The sequence below is a fragment of the Physeter macrocephalus genome, chromosome 18, assembly GCF_002837175.3.
Source record: "Physeter macrocephalus isolate SW-GA chromosome 18, ASM283717v5, whole genome shotgun sequence".
In the NCBI taxonomy this organism is placed as follows: Eukaryota; Metazoa; Chordata; class Mammalia; order Artiodactyla; family Physeteridae; genus Physeter; species Physeter macrocephalus.
In genome coordinates this window covers 85,595,100-85,619,699 of record NC_041231.1, presented here as the reverse complement: position 1 = coordinate 85,619,699, position 24,600 = coordinate 85,595,100, and the positions used below count along the sequence as shown (strand labels likewise).

Here is a 24,600-nt window from a genome sequence, read left to right as displayed (position 1 = left end):
CAAACACACACCAAAAAAAAAAAAAAAAAAAAAAAAAAAAAAAAAGGCCCTCTCTAATCTCCATTCAAAGTTGTTTTTAGCCTGTCTCCCACTATTTCACCATGTGAGCCTTCCCCTAAGCCTGCTGGAGTACTCTGACCTAAGACACCCCTTAAGCATTCCTCTGATATTCCCCCATCATCTTCCCTAAAGGTCCTCCAGACCAAATCCCACCTCCTGGCACACCAAGGGCCTCCCTTCTCCTCTGCACCTCTACCATGCTCACTTTCTGGATCACGCATTTGGCTATCTCACCATTCCCGCTGTCGTCACCCTCTCTCTCCAGCTCCAGAGGCGAGGGACTGCCACCCAGCCTCGCAGCTGCAGCAGTGCCCAGGACACACCTTGCACAGGGCAGGCACACACTTTCCTTTTCACTACTAGCTGCGTGAACCACAGGGGTGAAGAATGTGGGTTTCTCCAACTGACCTTCCGTGCCCCAGGGGGCGTGGGCTGGAAGATCCGCGCCTGCATATCGGAAGGAAGGTTGGCATAAATGGGCAGTACCAGGAGCTCCCGGATTTTGGAGCCCAGGCGGCGGCAGCGATCCTGGAGCATCTCACAGGCAGTCTCAATCTCCTCCTGGATTTGGGTGGGGAGAGCTGCATGGGACCCAGAGTCACACGAGGCTGACCTGCCAGCCCTGTCTTCCCCTGGGATACACATATCACACCCCCTCCCCCACATCACGCACCTGTCCTGTCAGGAACACCAGGATATCCCCAGGGGGCTGGGTCACATGAATCTGCAGCACAGACACCACACAGGCCTCCAGGTAGTCCGCCTCTGGAGCCTGTGGGGGGAGGAGGCAGGGTCACAGGAAGGTCACCTGCTCAGGCAAATATCTTCCTCTCCTCCCAGCTCGACATACACTTTATCCCAGTTTCCCTTTGGACTCTCCATCCCGTCCTTCCCTCCTTGGGACAATCTCCTTCAAAGGCTCCACTGCCTTTACACTTAAGCCCATCCTCCCTGAGGGGGCACCTTGGTATAGAAGATGTCAACTGGAAACCTGCGTCCAGGGATCCGGAAGACGGGGGCGTCATCAAAGAAGGTGGAAAAGCGGGCAGTGTCCAGTGTGGCTGAAGCCACCAGGACCTTGAGCTCAGGTCGGAATCGAGCAACATCCTTGATCAACCCAAAGAGAATGTCTGTGTGCAGGGTCCGTTCGTGGGCCTCATCCACCATCACCACGCTGAGGAAGGAACGGGGGCACCAGTGAGCGAGGGGAGGTGGGTAATGCAGGAGGGGACACTGGGGCCGCCGGATGAGAGGACAGGCCCCCAGCCTGGCTAGGAAGGAACAGACAGACCTGAAGCACCATGATGTGAACAGCCCCGAAGCCTCCGGGGTCCTCTGGGGCAGCTGCCGCGCATCCCTGATTGACCTTGGTGCCTCTTTCTAGAGAGAGGGGCCGGGTGAGCCCTCCCACCCCAACCTGAGAGGACTCTGCAGGCTTCTTGGTCTCCTCGTAACTTAACTATATGTGTGTCACCTTCTTTCTCCTTGCTCTAGTCTTTGGATTTCCTGCCAAGCCCGCAGGAGCTCATCCCCCACTTCAACCCTTTGTGCCTAACTGTGACCACGATGGTGAAGTCCTCCGCCATTTCACAAAGCAGGCTGGCGTGATGGGAAAACCCCACACCCTGAACACTCTCACATTAGCTGGCCTTCCACGGGTTCTCAGAGGTTTTTCCAAGGGATGTGAAGGACCAAATCATATCTGTCCCATTGCTCCACTGTAATCTTCTAGGACCGGAAATCCACAGTCTCCTAAGAGCTGAAAAGGCAAGTACTGCTCAGCTGGCCTGGCTTCACCCTCATCCCATCCATGAATCACTTCTTCCCCACAAGACACGCTCATCCAACCCCTGCTTGACCAATGCTGGCACTGAGAACTCATTATTCACAGATCAAGCCACTCCAAGACATGGGGCAGAGGCTTAAGAGTCAGGGCGCAAGCACTCTGACAGCCCCCGCAATCTCTGCCACTCTATGGCTTCTCGGTATTGATCTGAAATCCGCCTCCCTGTAACCTCCCCCATGGCTCCTAGCTGTGCTCTCTGGGGTCACATAAAACTAGTCTGGTCCCTTTCTCATGTAATAATAGCCCTTCACATATTTAGAGGGAACCAGGATGTGTGAGTTTTCCCCTCTAAGCTGAACATTCTAAGTTTTTGCAAGTGGTCTTCACGTGGCTTCTCAAGTCCCCACAGCACAATTCTACCATCCTGGTTGTTTTCTGAACTCTGGGAACAACTGGGGAGAGACAGAAAGGCTTTCTCTGTAGCCTCTTCTACCCTCCGGGCCCACCTCAGTTCTAAGACTGTTCGAGCCATAAAGATTCAAAAACTGGTGGACAGGACTTCCCTGGTGGCACAGTGGTTAAGAATCCGCCTGCCAAGGCAGGGGACACGGGTTCAGGCCCTGGTCCAGGGAGATCCCACATGCCACGGAGCAACTAAGCCCGTGCACCACAACTACTGAGCCTGCGCTCTAGAGCGCAGGAGCCACAACTACTGAGCCCATGTGCTACAACTACTGAAGCCCGTGCACCTAGAGCCTGTGCTCCACAACAAGAGAAGCCACCACAATGAGAAGCCCGCACACCGCAACGAAGAGTAGCCCCCGCTCGCCACAGCTAGAGAAAGCCTGCGCGCAGCAACGAAGACCCAACGCAACCAAAAATAGATAAATAAATAATTTAAGAAAAAAGAACTGGTGGATAAATCAGAAGAGAAGACAATGGCCAAACTGGCCAGGTGGGAAGAAAGGAGGGAAAAGCCAGAGATTAAGGGAGATAAAGGAAGGTACTGAAAAACAGGAGGGCAGCAGACCGGAGGGAGGCGAAGGTGGGCAGCGTCCCCTCTCGTGGGAGCTGGGGGGCCTGTGTATACCTGTAACTCGCAAGGTCAGGCTCAGAGAGGAACTCCCGGAGAAGCATCCCGTCCGTCATGTAGCGCAGGACAGTTCGCTCTGATGTGCAGTCCTCAAAGCGGATGCTGTAGCCGACCTGTCATGTGGGCCATTAGTGATCGACAGTTGGGCTGGTGTCCCCAGAAGGGAGGGCAAAGGGACAAGGGTGAGCACCTGGACCGGTGGGGGCTGAGGGGACCTGCAGGCCGCGGGGGCTGAGTCCCAGACCCTAGGGGCTCCCCTCGTCCCTCAGTCCCCACAGATCTCACCTCATTCCCAAGCTTCACACCCATCTCCCGGGCCACTCGGGCAGCCACACTCATGGCTGCCACTCTCCGGGGCTGGGTGCAGGCAATCTTCGCACCTTTCTTTGTGTAACCCTGCATGACAAGAAGAATGAGGAGGTTTTCCCTTTGATAAATACGCAGCTGGGGCCCAGCAATTCAGAGAAGGTGGAAATGCAGGGCAGGGGGAACAGAGAAACAGACAGAAGCAGAAAACCAGACAAGAAGGGCAAACGGACAGGATGGCAGACCCAGGGCCCACAGAGGGTCCTCACCCAGCCCTAGGCAGTCCCAGCCCTTTGGGTCATCAAGTTCGGGGCTCTGTGAGATTCAAGCTGGAAAAGGACTGACCGGCTGGGCAGACCCAAAAGCAAGGGGAACAAGGGAAGGTAAAAAAGCAGGAAAAGTCTTTTCACTCCTCATTCCTTGGCCCTGCAGGAGCAAAGGCCGGGCTGGTGGAGCGGGGCCCACGTTCACACCCACATGCCACCATCTAACCGTCTATACCTCCTTCCAACGCTAACCTACAGAACACCTATCAGGCACGGACACCGTGGCAGGAAGTGAGAACAGAAGCATGAAAAGGGCGTGGTCCTTATTCTCGAGAACCTCACCACTTACCAGAAAAGACTAAAGGACTGAAATAGAGAAGGAAAGTGACTACTCAAAATCCCACGTAAAGGAGCTGACAGGACTGTGCTGGTCAGTGCCAGCTGGGGCTGAGGCTGCCATACCTCCTCAAAGAGGTACTGTGGGATTTGGGTGGTCTTGCCCGAGCCTGTCTCGCCTTCGATGATGAGGACCTGATGATTAGCAATGGCAGCCAGGAGCTCCTCGCGGAATGGGAACACCGGGAGGCTGCGGCGGACGACCTGGATGGACTCCTTCTGCTGGGCCTGGGTTGGAGCGGGTGGGGCTGACGGCTCCTGAGAAGCAGGAGAAGGGCTGTGAGTTTCAGGGCCGGCTCCCCACGCTCCTCGGGACCTCCCAGTGCCCTCCCTCTCACCGTGTCACCCTGGAGCTGAGTGGCCCGCACGAACTCGATGGTTTCCTCTTCCTCCAGCACCAGCTGATACTTGGGCTCCTGGGAGGCAGCATCTCGGGCCCCAAACTTCAGGGACGCTGCCCCGAGACGGGCCTCCTCCCAGCGCCGCTGCTCCTCCCCAGGGGCACCGGACTCCTCCTCCACTAGATCCACCGCTCGTGCTGGCTAAAGAGAGCGGGGCACGTGGAGTCAGAGCTGCCCTCTCTGCCCAGCACCCCCTCCCCAGCCGCTACCCCCGCCCACGGAGAAAGGCAAGACAAGGAAGGGGCCAGCTAGGCCACCGCACAAGCCCCAGAAGCTTTCCCTCCCCTCTGCTTGGGGACCAGGGCTGAAGCGGTGAGCCCCTCGCCTCACCTGTCCTCGCGTCTCCTCGGGCATGTGGTAGCGACTGGTGGCCTCCAGCTTCTCTTGCTCCCCCGCCGCCCGGTACTCCCGGGCCAGATCCCGCACTCGCCGCTTGTATCTGAGCTCACGCCGCTCGTGTTGGCTCAGCTCCACATCCCCAAAGAGGAACTCTTCGTCCACCAGCTCGGCCTCCAGGTCCTCAAGCTTCTCGCGCTCCCGCTTGGCCAGGTATTCTCGGCGGGATTTCTTCCGCAGCTCAGGGACCTGGGTCAGCCCAGGACAGTCAGAGCCTCTTCTCGCTGGAAGAGTGACCCTTTTCCTCACCTACCCCTAAGAATGACAACCTCTGACAGGCCGGCAAGAGGACCTAAACATGTGTCCTCTACCTTCCTTCCCTCTGCACTGGACAACGCGACTGACGACACGCCCAACGCTGGGCCCACACGCTGCCTTCCAGCAGGAGGACCCAGCGGGACGTCCTTCCAGGCAGCCTGACCATCTTCGCCAATATAAATTCACTAGAGCTAAGGTGATTATGTGCATATTTTATATTGTAGTCTTGCTATTTTATTCGACTTAGTGGAAACGGGAAAACCATAACAGCTGATACCAGCATTTGGAAGCACAGGTCTCAAACTGAAAACAACTGAGACAACTGGAAACCATTGGGTGAGCCAAAAATAGGTATTCTTCCTCCCCAATGATATGCTCCCCGGTCTTGAACCAAATGACTGCAGTTTGAGGAAAAGGGAAAAATAAATTACACACAAAAAGGTTGGAAGCATCAGAGAGTGGTTCTGTGAGGCAAAATGTAATGCGGGATGTTTAGCTCAGGGACTAACTTCTCCCCTCAGACAACGGGTCATCTGGCTTCTACGTGTTTCCTTTCAATACAGGCTTTTCAGGACACACTGTGGATGACAGAAGACTGGCCACATGCTGAAGGCCTTTCTGGACCCTAACCCTAAGCCCTCCCACTGTGGCAACACAATCTTCCCTGTGTTCACAACAAGCTCCTCTACTGCAGTGACAAAACCCCACTGCTGCCCTCCCCTTGGGGGCCCTGATTTGATTTCATTGCTTGGTTTTTCTTGTTTGTTCTATCACATCTTAAAATGGAGTTTATGCTCATGACCTGATCTGAGTACCACAATCAAATACTCCTTCGGCCTGATGGGTGAGGCAGATGGATGTCTTTTTAAAATATGGGCAAGAAATCAGGGCAATTTGAGCATCGAAAAGAATAACGATATGAAATTCTAAAATACTGAGAAATAAAAATTCACGAGTCCAACATGACATGCGTACAAACAACGGGAAAAAAACTTCTGTCACCGGTGAGGTGACTATTACAGCAGACTCTTTACTCTGAAAATTAGTAATTAAAAGGAAACAATTAAGCATTTGCCCTCACTCTAAGGAAGGTACTGTAGCCCATTCCTAGTTGTTGAGGAAAAGTTCTTCCTTACATAAAAAGGCTAGCCGATAAATGTAGAAGGAATGTCAGAATCCAAAAATCACCACTTTGCAATCCCCCATGACATAAGTGATTCAGGAAAGGATTAGCAGTGGTTGCTAAACCATTAGCTGAGAGGCTGTTGGTAGGAAGGATACCAGCACTAACACGCACACAGCTGGACAGTGTGTCCCCCTGATATGATGGGCACATCACCACCCAAGAGGTGTTGCTGCCACAGCTGTTTAATCTGAGTCTAAGCAAGCTGTGGACCCAATTTCCACTTTAAAGTAAGCACTGGGACAGAACTTAATACCGCAAGATAAGGATCAAATAAATACAGAATGTAGGACATGGTACAAGATGAGACAGAGAGAGAGAGAAGGGGGAAATGAAACAAACTGAAGAAACCTAACAACCAAATGCAATGCGTGAACCCTGACTGGATTCCAGTTTGGAAAAAGCAGTTATTAAAGACATTTTGGGGTAACTGGGGAAATCTTATTGTAGGCAGGTTCTTAGTTGATATATGAGAAACATCTGCCTGGGTGTGACAATGGCACTGTGGTTTTAGTGAAATATCTTATCAGGTACATGCTAATGGGACAAAATGCCATGATGTCTAAAACTTTTAAATGGTTCAAAAAGAGAGGAAAAAAAAAAAGCCTCCATTTACATAGGCATCGCAGGGACTTCCCTGGTGGCGCAAGGGTAAGAATCCGCCTGCCAATGCAGGGGACACAGGTTTGAGCCCTGGTCTGGGAAGATCCCACATACCAAGGAGCAACTAAGCCCATGCGCCACAACTACTGAGCCTGTGCTCTAGAGCCCACACGCCAAAACTACTGAAGCCCGTGTGCCTAGAGCCCGTGATCCGCAACAAGAGAAGCCACCACGATGAGAAGGCTGCGCACCGCAACAAAGAATAGCCCCCCATCACTGCAACTAGAGAAAGCCCACACGCAGCAACAAAGACCCAACTCAGCCAAATCATAATTAAATAAATAAATAATTTTTTTAAAAAATTGCCTTATACTATTCTTTCAATTTTCCTATTTGTTTGAAAATTTTCATAATTGAAAAAAAAAAGAAAAATTCAGGAAAGTAAAAACACTATACCAGCATCGAGAGATGTCTCAGAAGTCTGGCCACAGTCACTTTGTGGGGTGTGAGCTGAGATGGATATGTCAGGAGAGACCTGATGGCCACTACGCCATTTTCAGGACACCAAGAGTCTCAAAATTCTTTGGGGAAATCTAAGTATGACTTACATGGGAAGATCAGGCCTTTGGAAAACTGCAACCCTACCTAGGCTAACCCTGTAACAAGTCCAGTTCATGAATTACAAGGGCTCTGTCCCTGTGCAGTGAGAAGACCAAATCAGGAAACCAGTGGGCGATCACAAGGCCCCGTGGGGCACGGCGGGATCAGGTGGTAAGAAGGTATGTGGAGATGCTGTACCCAAGCTCAGGGGTCAGCACGTCCGTGGGCAGCAGGACTCTGCTCTGCCCCTGTCCTCCAGCCGCTCCTTGACCACCCAGCTGCCTTTAAGACCACCCACCTCTTTAAGTCTCAGGAACAGGGAAAGCTCACACTCCCCTCACTAACACACGGTGTGATCTGATCCTAGGAGTCAAAGAGGGTTTCTGGGCCGTTTTCTTCCCTCTACAACTTAAGTCCACCCTCAGCAGGCTCCTGTCAACCAAGACCCCTCCTCCAGAGACCCAACACCCCACCAGCAACCCCACTGCACTTCCTGTGCACCCTTTCTCCCTATCCTTAACCACACTCCTTCAGTAAGTCTTTCCTTTAGTCTTCCTGGGCACTGGGACTCACCATGGCTTTCCGGTCTTCCTCAGCCATCTTGAGGCGCTTCTGAGCCTCTTCATAAGCCTAGGAGAAGAAGGCAAGAGTGGCCAAAAGTCCCCACACCCACAGCCATTGCCCTTCTAGAATCGCAGGTATCATTCTGATGTTCCCTAGCAAAAAAAAATGTTCCCCAGCACAAAGAAATGTTCCCCCTTCACTGAGGCTGCAGGTTCAGCAGAGAGCCACCTTAGCCCAAAGACCCAAAGACATTACCAGATCACTGGAGGCAGCCCCTTGTCTTCCCAGAGATCACTATCTGCAATCACACCCAACCTCAGACTGGACCCAGGGATCTTCTGGGGACTGACGGAACATGCTGCTCCTACGCACCTTCTTGTCTGACCGCTCCAGGACGTTGCGAGTCCGGTCCTTGTCCCGCTGCCGAACCCGCTGGGCGAACGCATCGCGCTCCTCCAGGTCCTGAAGGCGCTCTCGCTCTGTCCGCTCCCACTCATCCTCTGACTCTGGCTTCTCCGTCTGCTGTTTACTCCCCCTGCAGCCCAGCCGGGAGCATTAACTAAGGGCATCCAGGGGCTTACTGTCCCATCATCCACCTGCCCCATCCTCTCTCACCCTACTTCTGACTTACTGTGTCTTCCTCTTTCCTTCCTCCGAAAACTCTTCCTCCTCTTCTTCCTCTTCCTCCTGACGTTTCTTCCTGAGGTGTTTCCGTTTTTTCCGCTTCTTCCGGAGACTGCTCCCGGCCCTGCCTACAGTCTCCTCGCTGCTCTCCTCACTGTCCTCCAGCAACCTGTAGGATCGGTTCTTTTCCAGCAGGGCTCTGGCCTCTCGCTCAGCTGCCCGAGCTGGCTTTTCCACCACAGCCTTCCGTGGGACCTGTCAGAAGAGGAGAGGATAAGGGGATGTGAGCAACTCCTGATCCCTGCCCACCTCCTCTGCCCTGTTCCTAATGTAAGGAGTAACTTGATCTTAAACCGGCCTTCATTCTCTCTCTTCCCCAAGGCTTCACACCATGTCCATCAGCCTGAATGGGGCCTCTCAGCTTCCAAACTTCTTTTCAGTCGTTCATTTAACAAACATTTACCGAAGCCTGTCCCATGCACCCACTGCTAGGTACTAGGGATACAGGGACAAATAAAGAGACAAAAATTCCTGCCCTCACGGAGTTTACATTCTCATATCCAATTCTCAACTGTTCAGCCTCTGTTCTTCCCAATGACTAAGTCATTCCTACCCAAGAACTGGCCAGGATTGTTGTGCAGAGGCCTGTCACAGGCCTGGCACTGTACCAGACTCCAGGGATACAGTGGTGAACAGATTAACATAAAGTTCCTACCCTCCCATCCCTTACGTTCTAACCTCATTTCTCACCAAGCACCTTATGGGATATCCACACCAGGTTATCCACCATTCTCTGAACAAGCTCAACACTTTGAGTATTACTGGATACTTTCTAAGCTCTAATTCTGCAAGGTGCAGTTAGGTGGTAGGGATACAAAGACAAGAAATACAGTCTTGTCAGGCTTCCCTGGTGGTGCAGTGGTTAAGAATCCACCTGCCAATGTAAGGGACATGGGTTTGAGCCCTGGTCTGGGAAGATCCTACATGCCGCGGAGCAACTAAGCCCCTGCACCACAACTACTGAGCCGGCGCTCTAGAGCCCACAAGCCACAACTACTGAGCCCACGTGCCACAACTACTGAAGCCTGCGCGCCTAGAGCCCATGCTCTGCAACGAGAAGCCACTGCAATGAGAATCCCGCACACCGCAACGCAGAGTAGCCCCTGCTTTCCGCAACTAGAGAAAGCCCGGGTGCAGCAACGAAGACCCAAATATAAAACCCAACGAAGCCAAAAATAAAATAAATAAAATAAATTTATTTTAAAAAATATTTCATTAAAAAAAGAAATAGTCTTGTCTTCCAGGAACTAACCTTTACACCTTTACTCTTCTCCCTTCTCTACCTGACAAATTCCAGAGAATCTCTGGGTCTGCTTTTCCCGATCCCAATTCCCACCCCTTCTGCCCTCCCACAGCACGGGCCTACACATCTATTCTATAGCCTCACTATTCAAAGAGTGGTCTGTGGACCACCAGCCATCACCTGTGGTGATGGTAAACTTGTTAGATTTGTTAGAAATGAAGAAACGAAGAATCCATCCCAGACCTACCGAATCGGAACGCGCATTTTAACAAAAGCCCTGGGTGAATCCTGTACCTGTTAAAGTTTGAGAAACACTGCTCTACAGCGCTTAATCCAACACACTTAAACCATCCTCAATCTTCTCCACGGAAGTAGACGTCCAGCCAGTAGGCGATAACGGACAAAGAATAAATGCTGGTGAACTGAGCTTACTTAATTCTCGGTTGGACAGTTAGCCCGACCTCACCAGGACAAATAACCTGGGGGCGCCGGCCCTGCTCCACCCCCTCTCCTGCCGCTCCCATGCCCGCCCCCCTCCCCGCACCTTGTTCCAGAGCCTCAAGGCGAAGTCCCGGGCCGGCCCACTGAGATCCAGGGTATCGGTGTCTCGCAAGCGCTGCACGAACTCCTCTGCCGAGGCGCAGCGCTGCGCGGTACCGATGAGGAACTGGGCCACATGCCGCTCGCTCAGTCCCAGCACCGAGTGCAGCTCGTCTTGCACCCAGCGCTCCAGCCCTGCCGGCGTCGCCATGGCGACTCACGCTCCCTATTTCCGGCCCTGAAAGTGTCTCGAGCAGCCTCGCTGGCGGCCGCGCGGGTCACCCGGAGGTCTGAAGCCCCGGGCCGGAGCCTCTGTTCCACAAAGAAGCTGCCTTAGGACCTGTGGGTTCGCTTTCCGACAGCCCAAAGCAATCTTCCCGGACCTCGGAGGCCGGAAGTGGCTGCACTTTTCCGGCCCACGCACTACGGTGGCCGAGCGAAGTCAAATCTTGCGGAATTGTACTCAAAGCTTGGGATAAAACATTTTCATTTCCTCCCCCACCGAATCTCTCTTTCGCCCTCTGTTGGTCATTCTTGGGTGTTACACTCACTCATTTCATTCAACAAATGCTGAGAGAGCCTAATGGGTGCTAGGCAGTTTTAGTTCCCGGGGATATACCAAAAAACAAATCAGAAACAAATCCCTCACAGAATTTACAGTGGCTTGAGGGGGGCGGAGACAAGATACATAAAAAATAAAACATGTAAGTTCTATGGAGCCAAAAATAATGCAAGGGGTGTGTGTGGTGTGCAGGTTAGGCTTAAAAGAAGACTCCAGGTGTGTGTGTGTGTGTGTGTGTGTGTGTGTGCGCGCGCGCGCGTGCAGGTTAGGCTTAAAAGAAGACTCCAGGCAGGAGAAAACTTGGGATGTGGAGAAGAAATAATGGTGCCCTCTTTTCTTGGCGCTGTCTTTGAAAGTTATTTTAAAAGATCTCCAAACTAAGGAATGTGCAAACTGTATTCAGCATTTTTTTTTTTTTTTTGCTAACTGCTTGAGAAACTCACTGGTGGCTGCTTAATATTAAATAAGCAGAGTTTGTTGTTTGACTCTGCCGTCCTGTTTGATCCTGCTTCATACTTTTACAACAATTAATTGGATTTATCGACACTACACTGGGAAAAGAAACATTTGTTATTCTAGTTAACAGCCACAGGTAGCTCCACATCATTGACTTCTTTCTTTCTTTTCTAAAAATTTATTTATTTTTATTTTTGGCTGCATTGGGTCTTCATTGCTGCGCGCGGGCTTTCTCTGGTTGCGGCAAGCGAAGGCGCGGGCTTGTCATTGCAGTGGCTTCTCTTATTGTGTAGCACTGGCTCTAGGCGCGCGGGCTCAGTAGTTGTGGCACGTGGGCTCTAGACCGCAGGCTCAGTAGTGTGGCGCATGCCCTCAGTTGCTCGACAGCATGTGGGATCTTCCTGGGCCAGGCCTCGAACCCGTGTCCCATGCATTGGCAGGCGAATTCTTAACCACTGCACCACCAGGGAAGCCTTCATTGACTTCTTGAATGCACTGCTTTCTATTTCTGAAATGGACTGTGGACACCCCTGGCACCTCAGAGCCTCTTGCTTCTGCTTTCCTGGGTCACAACTGATTAGGATCTTTATCTAATTAGCTACTAATGTAAGTATCCTGTTTCCCTCCTACCCACATCCTGTCTGAAGTGGCTCATTCTTTTGACACCTTGCTTGTTCCCTTGCTGGTAAATTAAAGACGTTTGGCATATGTTTAAGATCAATTTGTCTAATACACTTTGTTTTTAATAAAGGAGGAATCTCCTCTGACTAGTCTGAGAGGAGCATCCTCTAGTGATAGAAGGACTACAACTACTTAACCATGTCTTTATTAGCCTGGAAAACTTAAAAAAAAAAAAAAAAGACCTGATAAGTAAAATACAGATATTCTACATTTGTAGAAAGTAAAAATTCATTGAAATGGGGAAACCTCCCAGTACCAACTACACTTGGGCCACAAAGCCATGAATTATCCCATTGTCTATCAGAGGAGACCCTTTTGAGGAATCTGCACTTCTGTACATACACTATACCTGCAGCAATTTCAGGAGACTTATTATTTATGGTCCTGAGTCAGAGTAAAATCCCCTGGATTAGCCACTACTAATCACAAACTATCTGGCTGCTTGCATTGGACTAGGCTTCTGAATACCAGAATCCTTCAATTCAGAGTGTCCTTTGCTTCCCAGTTTTTAGCTCTTTTCATCTTTTCATGCATTTGTTCAGTCATTCATTTTAAAAATAAATTTTTGTGTCTACTAGGTGCCAGGCGTGGTGATGCTGCAGTAAACCCAACCAACACAGTTTGTCCTCCTGGTACTTCCAGTCTAGTGGATGCTTCAACTGCCCTTTCTCAAACCAGCCCTAGACTAAAAAAAAAATTAATTTAATTTAAAAAAAAGAGAGAATTAAAAAAACCCAGGGAGTTCCCTGGTGGTTTCCACTAGCGGTTTGGATTTGGCGATTTCACCGCAGAGGCCCAGGTTCAATCCCTGGTCGAGGAACTGAGATGCTGCAAACCGTGAGGCGCAGCCAAAAGCAAACAAACAAACAAACAAACTGCAATGAGAATCCCGCACACCGCAACGCAGAGTAGCCCCTGCTTTCCGCAACTAGAGAAAGCCCGGGTGCAGCAACGAAGACCCAAATATAAAACCCAACGAAGCCAAAAATAAAATAAATAAAATAAATTTATTTTAAAAAATATTTCATTAAAAAAAGAAATAGTCTTGTCTTCCAGGAACTAACCTTTACACCTTTACTCTTCTCCCTTCTCTACCTGACAAATTCCAGAGAATCTCTGGGTCTGCTTTTCCCGATCCCAATTCCCACCCCTTCTGCCCTCCCACAGCACGGGCCTACACATCTATTCTATAGCCTCACTATTCAAAGAGTGGTCTGTGGACCACCAGCCATCACCTGTGGTGATGGTAAACTTGTTAGATTTGTTAGAAATGAAGAAACGAAGAATCCATCCCAGACCTACCGAATCGGAACGCGCATTTTAACAAAAGCCCTGGGTGAATCCTGTACCTGTTAAAGTTTGAGAAACACTGCTCTACAGCGCTTAATCCAACACACTTAAACCATCCTCAATCTTCTCCACGGAAGTAGACGTCCAGCCAGTAGGCGATAACGGACAAAGAATAAATGCTGGTGAACTGAGCTTACTTAATTCTCGGTTGGACAGTTAGCCCGACCTCACCAGGACAAATAACCTGGGGGCGCCGGCCCTGCTCCACCCCCTCTCCTGCCGCTCCCATGCCCGCCCCCCTCCCCGCACCTTGTTCCAGAGCCTCAAGGCGAAGTCCCGGGCCGGCCCACTGAGATCCAGGGTATCGGTGTCTCGCAAGCGCTGCACGAACTCCTCTGCCGAGGCGCAGCGCTGCGCGGTACCGATGAGGAACTGGGCCACATGCCGCTCGCTCAGTCCCAGCACCGAGTGCAGCTCGTCTTGCACCCAGCGCTCCAGCCCTGCCGGCGTCGCCATGGCGACTCACGCTCCCTATTTCCGGCCCTGAAAGTGTCTCGAGCAGCCTCGCTGGCGGCCGGGCGGGTCACCCGGAGGTCTGAAGCCCCGGGCCGGAGCCTCTGTTCCACAAAGAAGCTGCCTTAGGACCTGTGGGTTCGCTTTCCGACAGCCCAAAGCAATCTTCCCGGACCTCGGAGGCCGGAAGTGGCTGCACTTTTCCGGCCCACGCACTACGGTGGCCGAGCGAAGTCAAATCTTGCGGAATTGTACTCAAAGCTTGGGATAAAACATTTTCATTTCCTCCCCCACCGAATCTCTCTTTCGCCCTCTGTTGGTCATTCTTGGGTGTTACACTCACTCATTTCATTCAACAAATGCTGAGAGAGCCTAATGGGTGCTAGGCAGTTTTAGTTCCCGGGGATATACCAAAAAACAAATCAGAAACAAATCCCTCACAGAATTTACAGTGGCTTGAGGGGGGCGGAGACAAGATACATAAAAAATAAAACATGTAAGTTCTATGGAGCCAAAAATAATGCAAGGGGTGTGTGTGTGTGCGTGCGCGCGCGCAGGTTAGGCTTAAAAGAGGACTCCAGGTGTGTGTGTGTGTGTGTGTGTTTGTGTGTGTGTGTGTGTGCGCGCGCGCGCGTGCAGGTTAGGCTTAAAAGAAGACTCCAGGCAGGAGAAAACTTGGGATGTGGAGAAGAAATAATGGTGCCCTCTTTTCTTGGCGCTGTCTTTGAAAGTTATTTTAAAAGATCTCCAAACTAAGGAATGTGCAAACTGTATTCAGCATTTTTTTTTTTTTTTTGCTAACTGCTTGAGAAACTCACTGGTGGCTGCTTAATATTAAATAAGCAGAGTTTGTTGTTTGACTCTGCCGTCCTGTTTGATCCTGCTTCATACTTTTACAACAATTAATTGGATTTATCGACACTACACTGGGAAAAGAAACATTTGTTATTCTAGTTAACAGCCACAGGTAGCTCCACATCATTGACTTCTTTCTTTCTTTTCTAAAAATTTATTTATTTTTATTTTTGGCTGCATTGGGTCTTCATTGCTGCGCGCGGGCTTTCTCTGGTTGCGGCAAGCGAAGGCGCGGGCTTGTCATTGCAGTGGCTTCTCTTATTGTGTAGCACTGGCTCTAGGCGCGCGGGCTCAGTAGTTGTGGCACGTGGGCTCTAGACCGCAGGCTCAGTAGTGTGGCGCATGCCCTCAGTTGCTCGACAGCATGTGGGATCTTCCTGGGCCAGGCCTCGAACCCGTGTCCCATGCATTGGCAGGCGAATTCAGAGCCACTGCACCACCAGGGAAGCCTCCATTGACGTCTTGAATGCACTGCTTTCTATTTCTGAAATGGACTGTGGACACCCCTGGCACCTCAGAGCCTCTTGCTTCTGCTTTCCTGGGTCACAACTGATTAGGATCTTTATCTAATTAGCTACTAATGTAAGTATCCTGTTTCCCTCCTACCCACATCCTGTCTGAAGTGGCTCATTCTTTTGACACCTTGCTTGTTCCCTTGCTGGTAAATTAAAGACGTTTGGCATATGTTTAAGATCAATTTGTCTAATACACTTTGTTTTTAATAAAGGAGGAATCTCCTCTGACTAGTCTGAGAGGAGCATCCTCTAGTGATAGAAGGACTACAACTACTTAACCATGTCTTTATTAGCCTGGAAAACTTAAAAAAAAAAAAAAAAGACCTGATAAGTAAAATACAGATATTCTACATTTGTAGAAAGTAAAAATTCATTGAAATGGGGAAACCTCCCAGTACCAACTACACTTGGGCCACAAAGCCATGAATTATCCCATTGTCTATCAGAGGAGACCCTTTTGAGGAATCTGCACTTCTGTACATACACTATACCTGCAGCAATTTCAGGAGACTTATTATTTATGGTCCTGAGTCAGAGTAAAATCCCCTGGATTAGCCACTACTAATCACAAACTATCTGGCTGCTTGCATTGGACTAGGCTTCTGAATACCAGAATCCTTCAATTCAGAGTGTCCTTTGCTTCCCAGTTTTTAGCTCTTTTCATCTTTTCATGCATTTGTTCAGTCATTCATTTTAAAAATAAATTTTTGTGTCTACTAGGTGCCAGGCGTGGTGATGCTGCAGTAAACCCAACCAACACAGTTTGTCCTCCTGGTACTTCCAGTCTAGTGGATGCTTCAACTGCCCTTTCTCAAACCAGCCCTAGACTAAAAAAAAAATTAATTTAATTTAAAAAAAAGAGAGAATTAAAAAAACCCAGGGAGTTCCCTGGTGGTTTCCACTAGCGGTTTGGATTTGGCGATTTCACCGCAGAGGCCCAGGTTCAATCCCTGGTCGAGGAACTGAGATGCTGCAAACCGTGAGGCGCAGCCAAAAGCAAACAAACAAACAAACAAACAACAACAAAAATCCAGTCCTTCACCTGCTAGTCCTTTGAGAAACCAGTGCCAGGCTCTCCCAGAGCCCTTTCTACAAGTCATTGCTGAGTTCCTGGTTCACCTTCGTCATTTTCCCCTCCCACAGCTGTGGCTGATGGCTGCTTCCTCTTCACAGCTAAGAAGAAGATGGGAGGGAGAGGCCTGGAATGAGAAGCCCAGAGCCCACCCCACCCCCAACATGCACTTTTTCTAAAGAAGAAGCAGCAGGAGAGTCGGAGAGAGCTCCACTTTATTATGGAAAGTTAAAAAAAGACAAACAAAACCAAAAAACCAGGCAAATGAGAAGGAAGGAGAATTGGGGGAAGAAAGTTGAGGCGCCTCATTACTCACCCCACCCCCTCACAAGTCAGTTCAATTGTGAACCACTAGGAGGAGCAGAATTAAATAACTAGAGGGGGATACAGAGTTAAGGTTCCCAGCCTTCCTTCTTGGGGAAAACTGAGACAGTAATACTGAGCAAAGGTGGAGGAAGCCATACCCCCAGGTCACCCCAATGAGGTGACTTCAGGCGACAGGGGAGAGGATTCTATGTGGACACACAAGTAGACGTGGCTTGTAAACCCGGGACTTTGGCAGGTGGGGCTGGGAACTGGGGGGTTTTGTAAACCAGGCTGTGGTCAAGAGAGGAGGCAGGCGCTGTAAACAAAGGGGCAGTGACCTAAGGAACAGGAGGGAGAGTTGCCTGTAAATGCAGTGGGGGCCAGGTCTCCCAGGGACATGGGTACTTAAATCCCAAGAGCCCCAGGGGGTGGTGGGGAGTCAAGGAAGGCTGTGGGGAGAGTTACCCTGCCCATGGAGATGGAGAGGGTGCTCCATCTGTACCCCTCCCACCGCGCCCCGTGAGATCTGTGCTCCTCCCCAGGACTTGATGGGGATCTTGGATCACCTAGGATGCACCAGCATGTCTGATGAGGGTGGAAACTGTGCGGTTGCCTCCGCCCCCAGAAACAGGATGAGGAAAGCAAGTTGGAAGATGTTGGTTGCCCTTCCCTGCCAGGCTCATGTTCAGGGTCTGTCTGCTCTGAATCTTCTGGGCTCCAGGATATTCAGTTCTGGGAAGGAGGGAGGTATATCCCAGTGTTGGAAGAGGGTCACCTCCGGCAAGACTCATCTGTGGGAGAGGAGGCCATAAGGATAGAGAATGAGTGAGGGTCTCTGCTTCCCGCCTTCCCTACCCACTGCCCACACTGAAGGCCAGTTGGCATGTAGGAAATCTTATCTTCCACATCCTGAGTGCCTGTTACTACTAGTAACAGCAGCCATCACTCATTTAGCCTGGATTCTGTGCCAGCCATTCTCATAACTAGTTTAATCTCACAATAACCCCAGGAGAGGTTAAGTAATTTGATGTCCAGCCATAGTTCCTAGGTGTTCTACAAAAATTACTTAACCCTCCCAATAATTCCAAGAGGTAGTTATTATTAACCCCATTTCACAATAGTAAACTGAGGCCAGATGATTTCCCTGAGGTCACACCACAATTAAGAGACAAGATGGAATTCAAACTCAGGCCTGATCCAAACGCTCTGGGGTTTTTTTTTTTTTTTTTTTGCTGTACGCGGGCCTCTCACTGTTGTGGCCTCTCCCGTTGCGGAGCACAGGCTCCGGACGCGCAGGCTCAGCGGCCATGGCTCACGGGCCCAGCCGCTCCGCGGCATGTGGGATCTTCTGGGACCGGGGCACGAACCCGTGTACTCAGCATCGGCAGGCGGACTCTCAACCACTGCGCCACCAGGGAAGCCCCAAACGCTGTGTTTTTAACCACACTAGAGCGCTCAGAAAGAGGCCTGGTTTTGAAATATGGAGACTTCACGTGCCCTTCGCTTCCCAGGACCTCCGTTTTCCAATCTGTTAAAGGAGCAGTTGGGCTAGAGGCCCTGCCAAGACCCTTCCAAGCGCCATCATTAAATCCTCCCCCTCCCTCCTGGACCGCAGTGCCCACTCCGAACACCAGGGGGCGCCGCCGGGCCGGCGGAGCCTGCGCTTACCCACTATCAGGGCCTTGGTGCGCAGCCCGCCCTGGAGCTCTGGCTGCAGCAGTAGCAGTTCCTCCTCATCCTCTTCGTCGTCGGGTTGGGCCGCTGAGGGACTGGAGGCACTGGGGGCCTCAGGCTCCGGGCCCAGCTCCTCCAGCACCGAACTCTCGGAGGGGTATTGGTACGTGGTCTCCAGGGCTGTCTCGCTGAAGGAGATCTTGAGCTGAGGGTGGGAGAGAAAGGGGGGAGGAGGCGAGGTCAGCAGGGGGAAGACCGCAGGGTAACAGGTGCAGGATGGAGAGTGAGGACTGGATTTGGGCACTCGCTGACTTTGTCCTCCCCAGCCACTCTGGAAGCCAGTTTTCCTTTCAGTACTCTCTCCAGTCCCAGATTTTCCCTCTTCAATCATATCATTTCAAAAACATTGACTTTGACCTGAGCTTTGGCAGGGGCCCAGGTGGCAGAAGTGAGTAACACAGGACCAAGGTTCTGCTTTTAGAGTGTGGGAGGCAGAAGGGTAAAAACAAATTAAAAACATGGAGATAAGTCCTGTGATCAGAACTGAGTCTTTGGGTACCCTGGGAGCAATCAGGATGGCTACCCAGAGGAGGTGAGATTTGAAAAGAGCTGGAAAGAGCTGGCTGGGAGGGATCCCCGCCAAAAGCAGACAGGCACAATGGTTTCCATAGCCTCGGCCCCTTGCTGTTGGGGGAAACCCAGGACCCTGGTCACCAGCCCCTCCCACCCCCCTCACTCCCCTCCTCCAGCTGGAGTGGGCCCACAGGAAAGAGTCTTGGGTCTGAGAGGGGAGCGGAGACCAACAGAAAAGCCCAGAGGAAATGAGACTCTCCCCAAAACACAGGGAGAAGATGAGCCCGAGTGCCTGAAAGGTGCAACTGGGGGAGGTGACAGGAGCAGAGAGGAAAGTTCGGGCAAACGTGAGATGGGGGTGGAGAGTGCACCAGAAGGGATGTGCAGAGACAGAGGCAAATGACCAGAAGGGATCTGGACGGGGCAGAAAATCCTTCCTAAACATACTGTCTCAAGAGCAGGCGAGCCCCAGCTGCTCTCACTACCTTTTTATCCTTCCCCTTTGCCCTCCTAAGAAGCTCAGGGGGAAGGGGCAGGGTGGGATTAACTCTGGGAGCCAAAGCGATTAAGGAGACAAACAGGAGGATTCCATGTGTACTGCTCAGAAAGGTCCAGATGATCTCCCCAGACCTCCTCTGGCGTCTGCTTGGGAAACTTGGGGCTGGAGCCCTGCACCCCTGAGTCTCTGCAGGGACTGGGGTATGAGGAGAGAAACCAGGACGGTGGCTGGACAGGTGGTTGCTAACACCTGGGTCCCTGAGGGAAGCTAGAACTCAGAGACTGTGTGTGTCACTCCCTGGGTCCAAACCTGGCATTGGCCCCCACCTCACTGGGAGCAAAAGCCAGAGACTGGCCATGGCCTACAAGGGGCTCCCAGTGTGCCTCTCCGCACTCCTCTCCAGCATCCTCCTCCACTCCAGCCACATTGGCTGTGATTTCCTCCAGCCCCACCAGGGGCACTCTTACCTCAGGGCCTTTGCACTGGCTGTTCCCGCCACCTGGAACACTCTTCCCCCAAATATCGCCATGGCTCCCTCTCTCTGCATCATGCTATTATAAAGTTGTCATATTTGCTCCTCCTACCTCCTGGCCCTCTAGGTTCCACTTGTCCCTGTTCTAATATTTTCCCATAATCACTTACCGCCTTCGAACCTAACCTACCAGAGAATTTACTTATTTGTTTACTTATCTGTGTCTGCTGTCAATAGAAACGTGGAAGTTGCCACAATGGGTGAGGAAGGCTTCATCCAGACCTCAGATGTGGTCCCAACAGAGGACCAACACTGGGGGAATACTGGGGGCGGGGGCAGTCCAGTCTATACACAGTCAACCCCCAGTCTGTGTCTGTGGAACAGCTGGCTGGTAGAATCAAGTGACAGGAACCAGACCCCTTATATCCCAGTTTCTCAAAAGGAACTACTTCTATTGCCGACAGATTTACCCAAACTTCTGGGAACCCATTTCGGTTTTCTTTTCATATCACCTTTTGAGATAACAAGCTGCGTAGTTTATTATCTGCTCTGGAAAAGGATCCATTTTATTTGCTCTCCCTCCACGTTTGTCTCTCTCCCACCACCCTGCTTCCCTCCTCACCACCCGCCCCAGCTTCTGACTGGGCTTCTCAGGAATGCACAGCCTGCATTCGGCGTGTGGGGTGGGGGGTACAGAGGGGGTGACTCACTCCTCTCATCAACTATATAAGGTCACAAGGGGGCTGGAGAGGGGAGGGGCTGGTCTCCCCGCCAGAGGGGCCTCTGGGGAAGGGCACCAGCCCCAGCCCAACCCCTGGGCTCCAGTGGCAGGGCTGGGATTTCTCTCCCAGTGGCAGGGATACATTTGATGGAATTACCCTGCAAAACAGGAGTTATTTAGGGAAGGGGGGGAGTGTTGGGTGGCAGGGTCCTCATATTCCTGATCTGGCAGCTGGGGACAGGACATGCCTGTCCCTGATGAGCAGGGTGCTGGGCGAATGGAGAAGGCCTGAGGGAGGGCTGAGGGGAAAGTGTCTGGGCCTAGAGAACTCTGTGCTGCCTCTTCCCCACCCCCACCCCGAGCGGCTGCTTCCTTATTCTCTCACCACATCCTGAGCACAGTTCTGGCAGGCCCATGACCCTGCATTTGCCACTCAGCCCCACCAGCCTTCCGGGCACCCCCCCCCCCCGCCAGGCTTCCTGTTTGGGCGATCTGCTTCCGGCTCCCCTGCTCCCTGACCTAGGTATGGTCACCCTCACAGGTCCTGCCCTGCACTCAGACAGTCCCTGGGCTTTGGGCCCCCAAATTCATGCCTTCTCCTCTTTGTTCCTCCCCAGAGGCACAAGCCAGCCTCTACAGTAGGAAGTGACTTCTCTGAACACCTCGCCCTGGTCGTTCCTCACCTACTTCCTTGCATCTGCCCAGCCTGAAGGGGAAGGGGCTGGTAGCAGTCAGAGAGCTCAGGACAGACTCAGGGACCATAGCTCGGGGATGGGAGCTTAAGTTTCATGTGAAGATGAACTGGGGTCTCAAGTGACCCCGAGCTTTGGTCCCTGTGCTTTCCCACCGATACTGAGGACACAAAAAAACAAGTCTGAGGATGTCACACATGAGATGAGGACTGGAGACTAGGAAGGTCTTCCCAGTCTCTGGAGAGATGTGTTAGATGCAGGGACCTCTCTTTCCTTAGAGTTTTTCAAGCTGGAGACTGGTGTATGGGGAAGGACTTGGGCCAGGGCCAGGGGAAGAAGTCAGCTTGGCTGACAGCTTGGCTGTTCCCAACTTCCCTGCACTGCCTTCTTCTTCTGGCCTCGGTCCCCACCCCGCCCCCTCCCCACCCCGTCCTTAACTCCCATTGTACTCCCTGCTCTCAGCACAGTGCCTCCAAATTCACTTCTCTTTCTTTCTACCCCAAGAGGAGGGAGAGGCCGGGATGGCAGGAAGAGAGGGGAAAACCAACTGCTGAGCCAGTTCTGGGGAGGGAGGGGAAGCCCAGGGAGGAAGGACAGGGAGGGAGTGGCGAGGGGGTATTTTGGAAGAGGAGAAGGCTTTTCTTGTCCCAAGAGAGAAGGGAGTACTGTCTGAAGCAGCGGCCCAGCTGGGGGTGTGCAACCTCGAGGTCACCCACTTCAAATGGCCTCTGTGTGCGTCTCTCCCATGGGGCGGACTCGGGTTCGAAAGCCTTCTCTGCTCCTCGGCCAGCCCTGTTCCACTCCCCTCCCCCTGCTGTCCTACGGTGTCCCTCCTCCCTCCTCCGCTCTGCGCCCCTCGTCCTCGAGTCTGTGAGACCCTCCTCCGCTCACTTCTCCCTACAAGCCCAAAGCCACCCCTCCACCTCCCCAGGCTTCCCGCCCCGACATCCTCCCCCCTGGAAGGCTGGAAGTGCTTTTGCCCTGCGGACCCTGCCCTCACAGGCTCCAGGCTGTGGCCTCAGCTCGGGTCTCCCACCAGACGGCCTGGGTTGGGTCACAGACTCAGCAATGGAAAGAACTGGGGGGCTGGGGGCTTGGAGCCTGAGGGAAAGGAGGGTGAGCAGCCTGGGCACACCCTGAGAGGGACCCTGTCCTCACAGGCTCCAGGCTGTGGCCTCAGCTCGGGTCTCCCACCAGACGGCCTGGGTTGGGTCACAGACTCAGCAATGGAAAGAACTGGGGGGCTGGGGGCTTGGAGCCTGAGGGAAAGGAGGGTGAGCAGCCTGGGCACACCCTGAGAGGGACACATCCAGGACAGCGCTTGCTTGCGGGGCAGCCTCCTTGGGCTGGGAAGTGAATGGAAAAGAAGGGCTACGAGAAGGAAGGGTGTGTGTGCAGGGGAGGAAGAGTGGCCCCAGGAATCCACAAGAACGCATAGACCGAGACAAGAATACAGGCGTATGAGACAGAGACAGGAGCCCACAGAGAGCTGAGAAGTGGGCTTCTAAGGAGTCTGACTTGGCTGCTCCCTACCTGTTTGTGGTGCCTTTCAGGGGACCCCTTGACAAGGCAGCTGCGGCCGAGGCGGAGGTAGCCCCCCAGAACCAAGATCTCCTCGGCAGTTGGGTACCGCTTCTTCCCAGCCCCAGGGACTGCAGCGTCAGCTGTGGCTGGGCTGGCCGGAATGGCAGGGGCCGCAGGGGGCACGGACCGCCGGGGGTTGACTGTGAAGGTGTGTCCGCTGCGGCGGGGGGCCCCCACCCCTGGCCCTGCCTTCACCCCATAGAACAGCCGGCTCATGAGGGGATCCCCAGGGGACTGGGGGGCAGGTGGGGCTGGGGGTGGGGGAGACAGAGGGGCTGCTGGTGGGGGCCGGAGTTCCCCTGCTTCCTCTTCCTGCTGTCTAGAGCCTCCAGTCCCAGCGTCCTCTGGTGGGAGGGGGGAGGGCACAGAGCAGCGGTTCTGCAGGGCGCTCAGAGGCCTGCCCTGAGCCCCTGCCTCCTCCTTCTCAGCTTCCCCTTCTCCAGCCTCTGCAGCGAGAGGACTCAGGTGCTTCTCGGCAGACTCTGGAGGGTCTGGTTTCTGAGTTTGAGTCTCTGTGTCCCTGGGTGTCCAATCTCGAACCTTCCCAGAGTTCAGGGTCCATTTCCACCCTTCTGTCAGCCTCAAGCCCCTCTCGCCATCCTCCACAGGGGTGGGTCTCTGTTCTGCTGCCTCCACTCCTCCAGAACTGCCGTCTGGAGCCTCCCTTGTCAGGGTCTCTGACGACGCTGTAATCTCTTCTGGGACCATCCTTGGACTTGGCCTCTCTTCTTGTCTCCCACATTCCTCTGAGCAGTCTTTTCTTTCTTCTCCTGAGCTCAGCCTCCACTCTGATGCCTCCGGTTGTACCCAATTCTGTTCCTGAGACTCTCTGGAGTCAGGCCTCCATTTATGGGCCTCTGTCAGGCCCAACTTCTGGTTGTCAGACTCCACTGGGTTCAATCTATTTTCCACCACCTCTTTTCTCCTGGGGCTTTGTTCTTGAGGCTCTGCCAGTCTCAGACTCCGCTCTGGAGTTTCTCCGGGGCTCAGCCTCCATTTCCTCACCTCTGACAGTCTGGAGCTCCTGTCTCCATCCTCTCCTGGGCTCTGCCTCCAGTCTCGAGCCTCCAAAGGCCTGGGGCTCGACTCTCGAGCTCCCCCTATCGCCAGCCTCCTCTCTCTGGCGTCCCTGGGACTGAGCCGCTCTTCTCTTGACTCTCTTCCCTTGGGGCTCTGATCCCGCATCTCCCCAGGGCTGGGTCTCCGCTCCCAGGCCTCTAAAGACCCAGGCCGTCTCTCTGCAAGTAGCTCTTCACTCCGCTGCTGTTGCTGCTGCTGGCGCTCTTGCCGAATAAATCGGTTCTGGTGCACTGGCCCAATGGCCTCCAGGAGGACAGCAGACTCATCTGGGTCTGGAGGTCCAGCCTCCGTAGTCCCAGGCACAGGGCTAGGCTCCCCGGGAGACAGACCAAGCTTGGCCCGGCGGCGCTCCAGAAGCCCCCGCTTCCAGGCTGGCATCTGGGACAGCCGCTCCTGCTCTGCCTTCTCCCGGCCACGAACGGCTGCCTCCTCCTGCCGGCGCCGGGCTAGCAGCTGTAGCTTCCAGTCCGGGATGGTGGCCATGGTCCCCTTTGGGAGGGTGGGGAACGCTGGGGGCAGAGAACAGGAAGGAGAGGCTCCAGAGAGGCCCAGGGGGTGAGAATGGGGGTGGGAGGGGAGGAAGTGGAGCGGAGAGGTGGGACACAGAGGAGGGCAGAGGAGCTGAGGGTGAGGACAGAGGGAAAGAGGGGGGAGCAGAGGAAGGGGAAAAACTGAG

At 52.9% G+C, this 24,600-nt stretch overlaps 2 protein-coding genes across 2 annotated transcripts in view; both read right to left on the bottom strand.

Moving 5' to 3' along the window:
* DHX16 (DEAH-box helicase 16) overlaps positions 1-10,763 on the bottom strand; it is a 15,573-nt gene extending 4,810 nt beyond the window's left edge. The window contains exons 1-12 of the mRNA XM_024122081.3: positions 10,384-10,763; positions 8,544-8,791; positions 8,285-8,447; positions 7,922-7,978; positions 4,639-4,893; positions 4,246-4,449; positions 3,974-4,165; positions 3,225-3,335; positions 2,937-3,052; positions 1,024-1,234; positions 734-832; positions 469-621 (exon numbers count right to left, since the gene is read on the bottom strand). Coding sequence (XP_023977849.1) covers positions 469-621; positions 734-832; positions 1,024-1,234; positions 2,937-3,052; positions 3,225-3,335; positions 3,974-4,165; positions 4,246-4,449; positions 4,639-4,893; positions 7,922-7,978; positions 8,285-8,447; positions 8,544-8,791; positions 10,384-10,590 — 2,016 coding nt within the window. The 5' untranslated portion in view covers positions 10,591-10,763. The remainder of the gene's footprint in view (positions 1-468; positions 622-733; positions 833-1,023; positions 1,235-2,936; positions 3,053-3,224; positions 3,336-3,973; positions 4,166-4,245; positions 4,450-4,638; positions 4,894-7,921; positions 7,979-8,284; positions 8,448-8,543; positions 8,792-10,383) is intronic.
* Positions 10,764-16,521: 5,758 nt separating this feature from the next.
* The window catches only part of PPP1R18 (protein phosphatase 1 regulatory subunit 18), a 9,752-nt gene continuing 1,673 nt past the window's right edge, over positions 16,522-24,600 (bottom strand). Inside the window, exons 2-4 of the mRNA XM_024121849.3 lie at positions 22,794-24,433; positions 18,298-18,508; positions 16,522-17,420 (exon numbers count right to left, since the gene is read on the bottom strand). Coding sequence (XP_023977617.1) covers positions 17,401-17,420; positions 18,298-18,508; positions 22,794-24,407 — 1,845 coding nt within the window. The 5' untranslated portion in view covers positions 24,408-24,433 and the 3' untranslated portion in view covers positions 16,522-17,400. The remainder of the gene's footprint in view (positions 17,421-18,297; positions 18,509-22,793; positions 24,434-24,600) is intronic.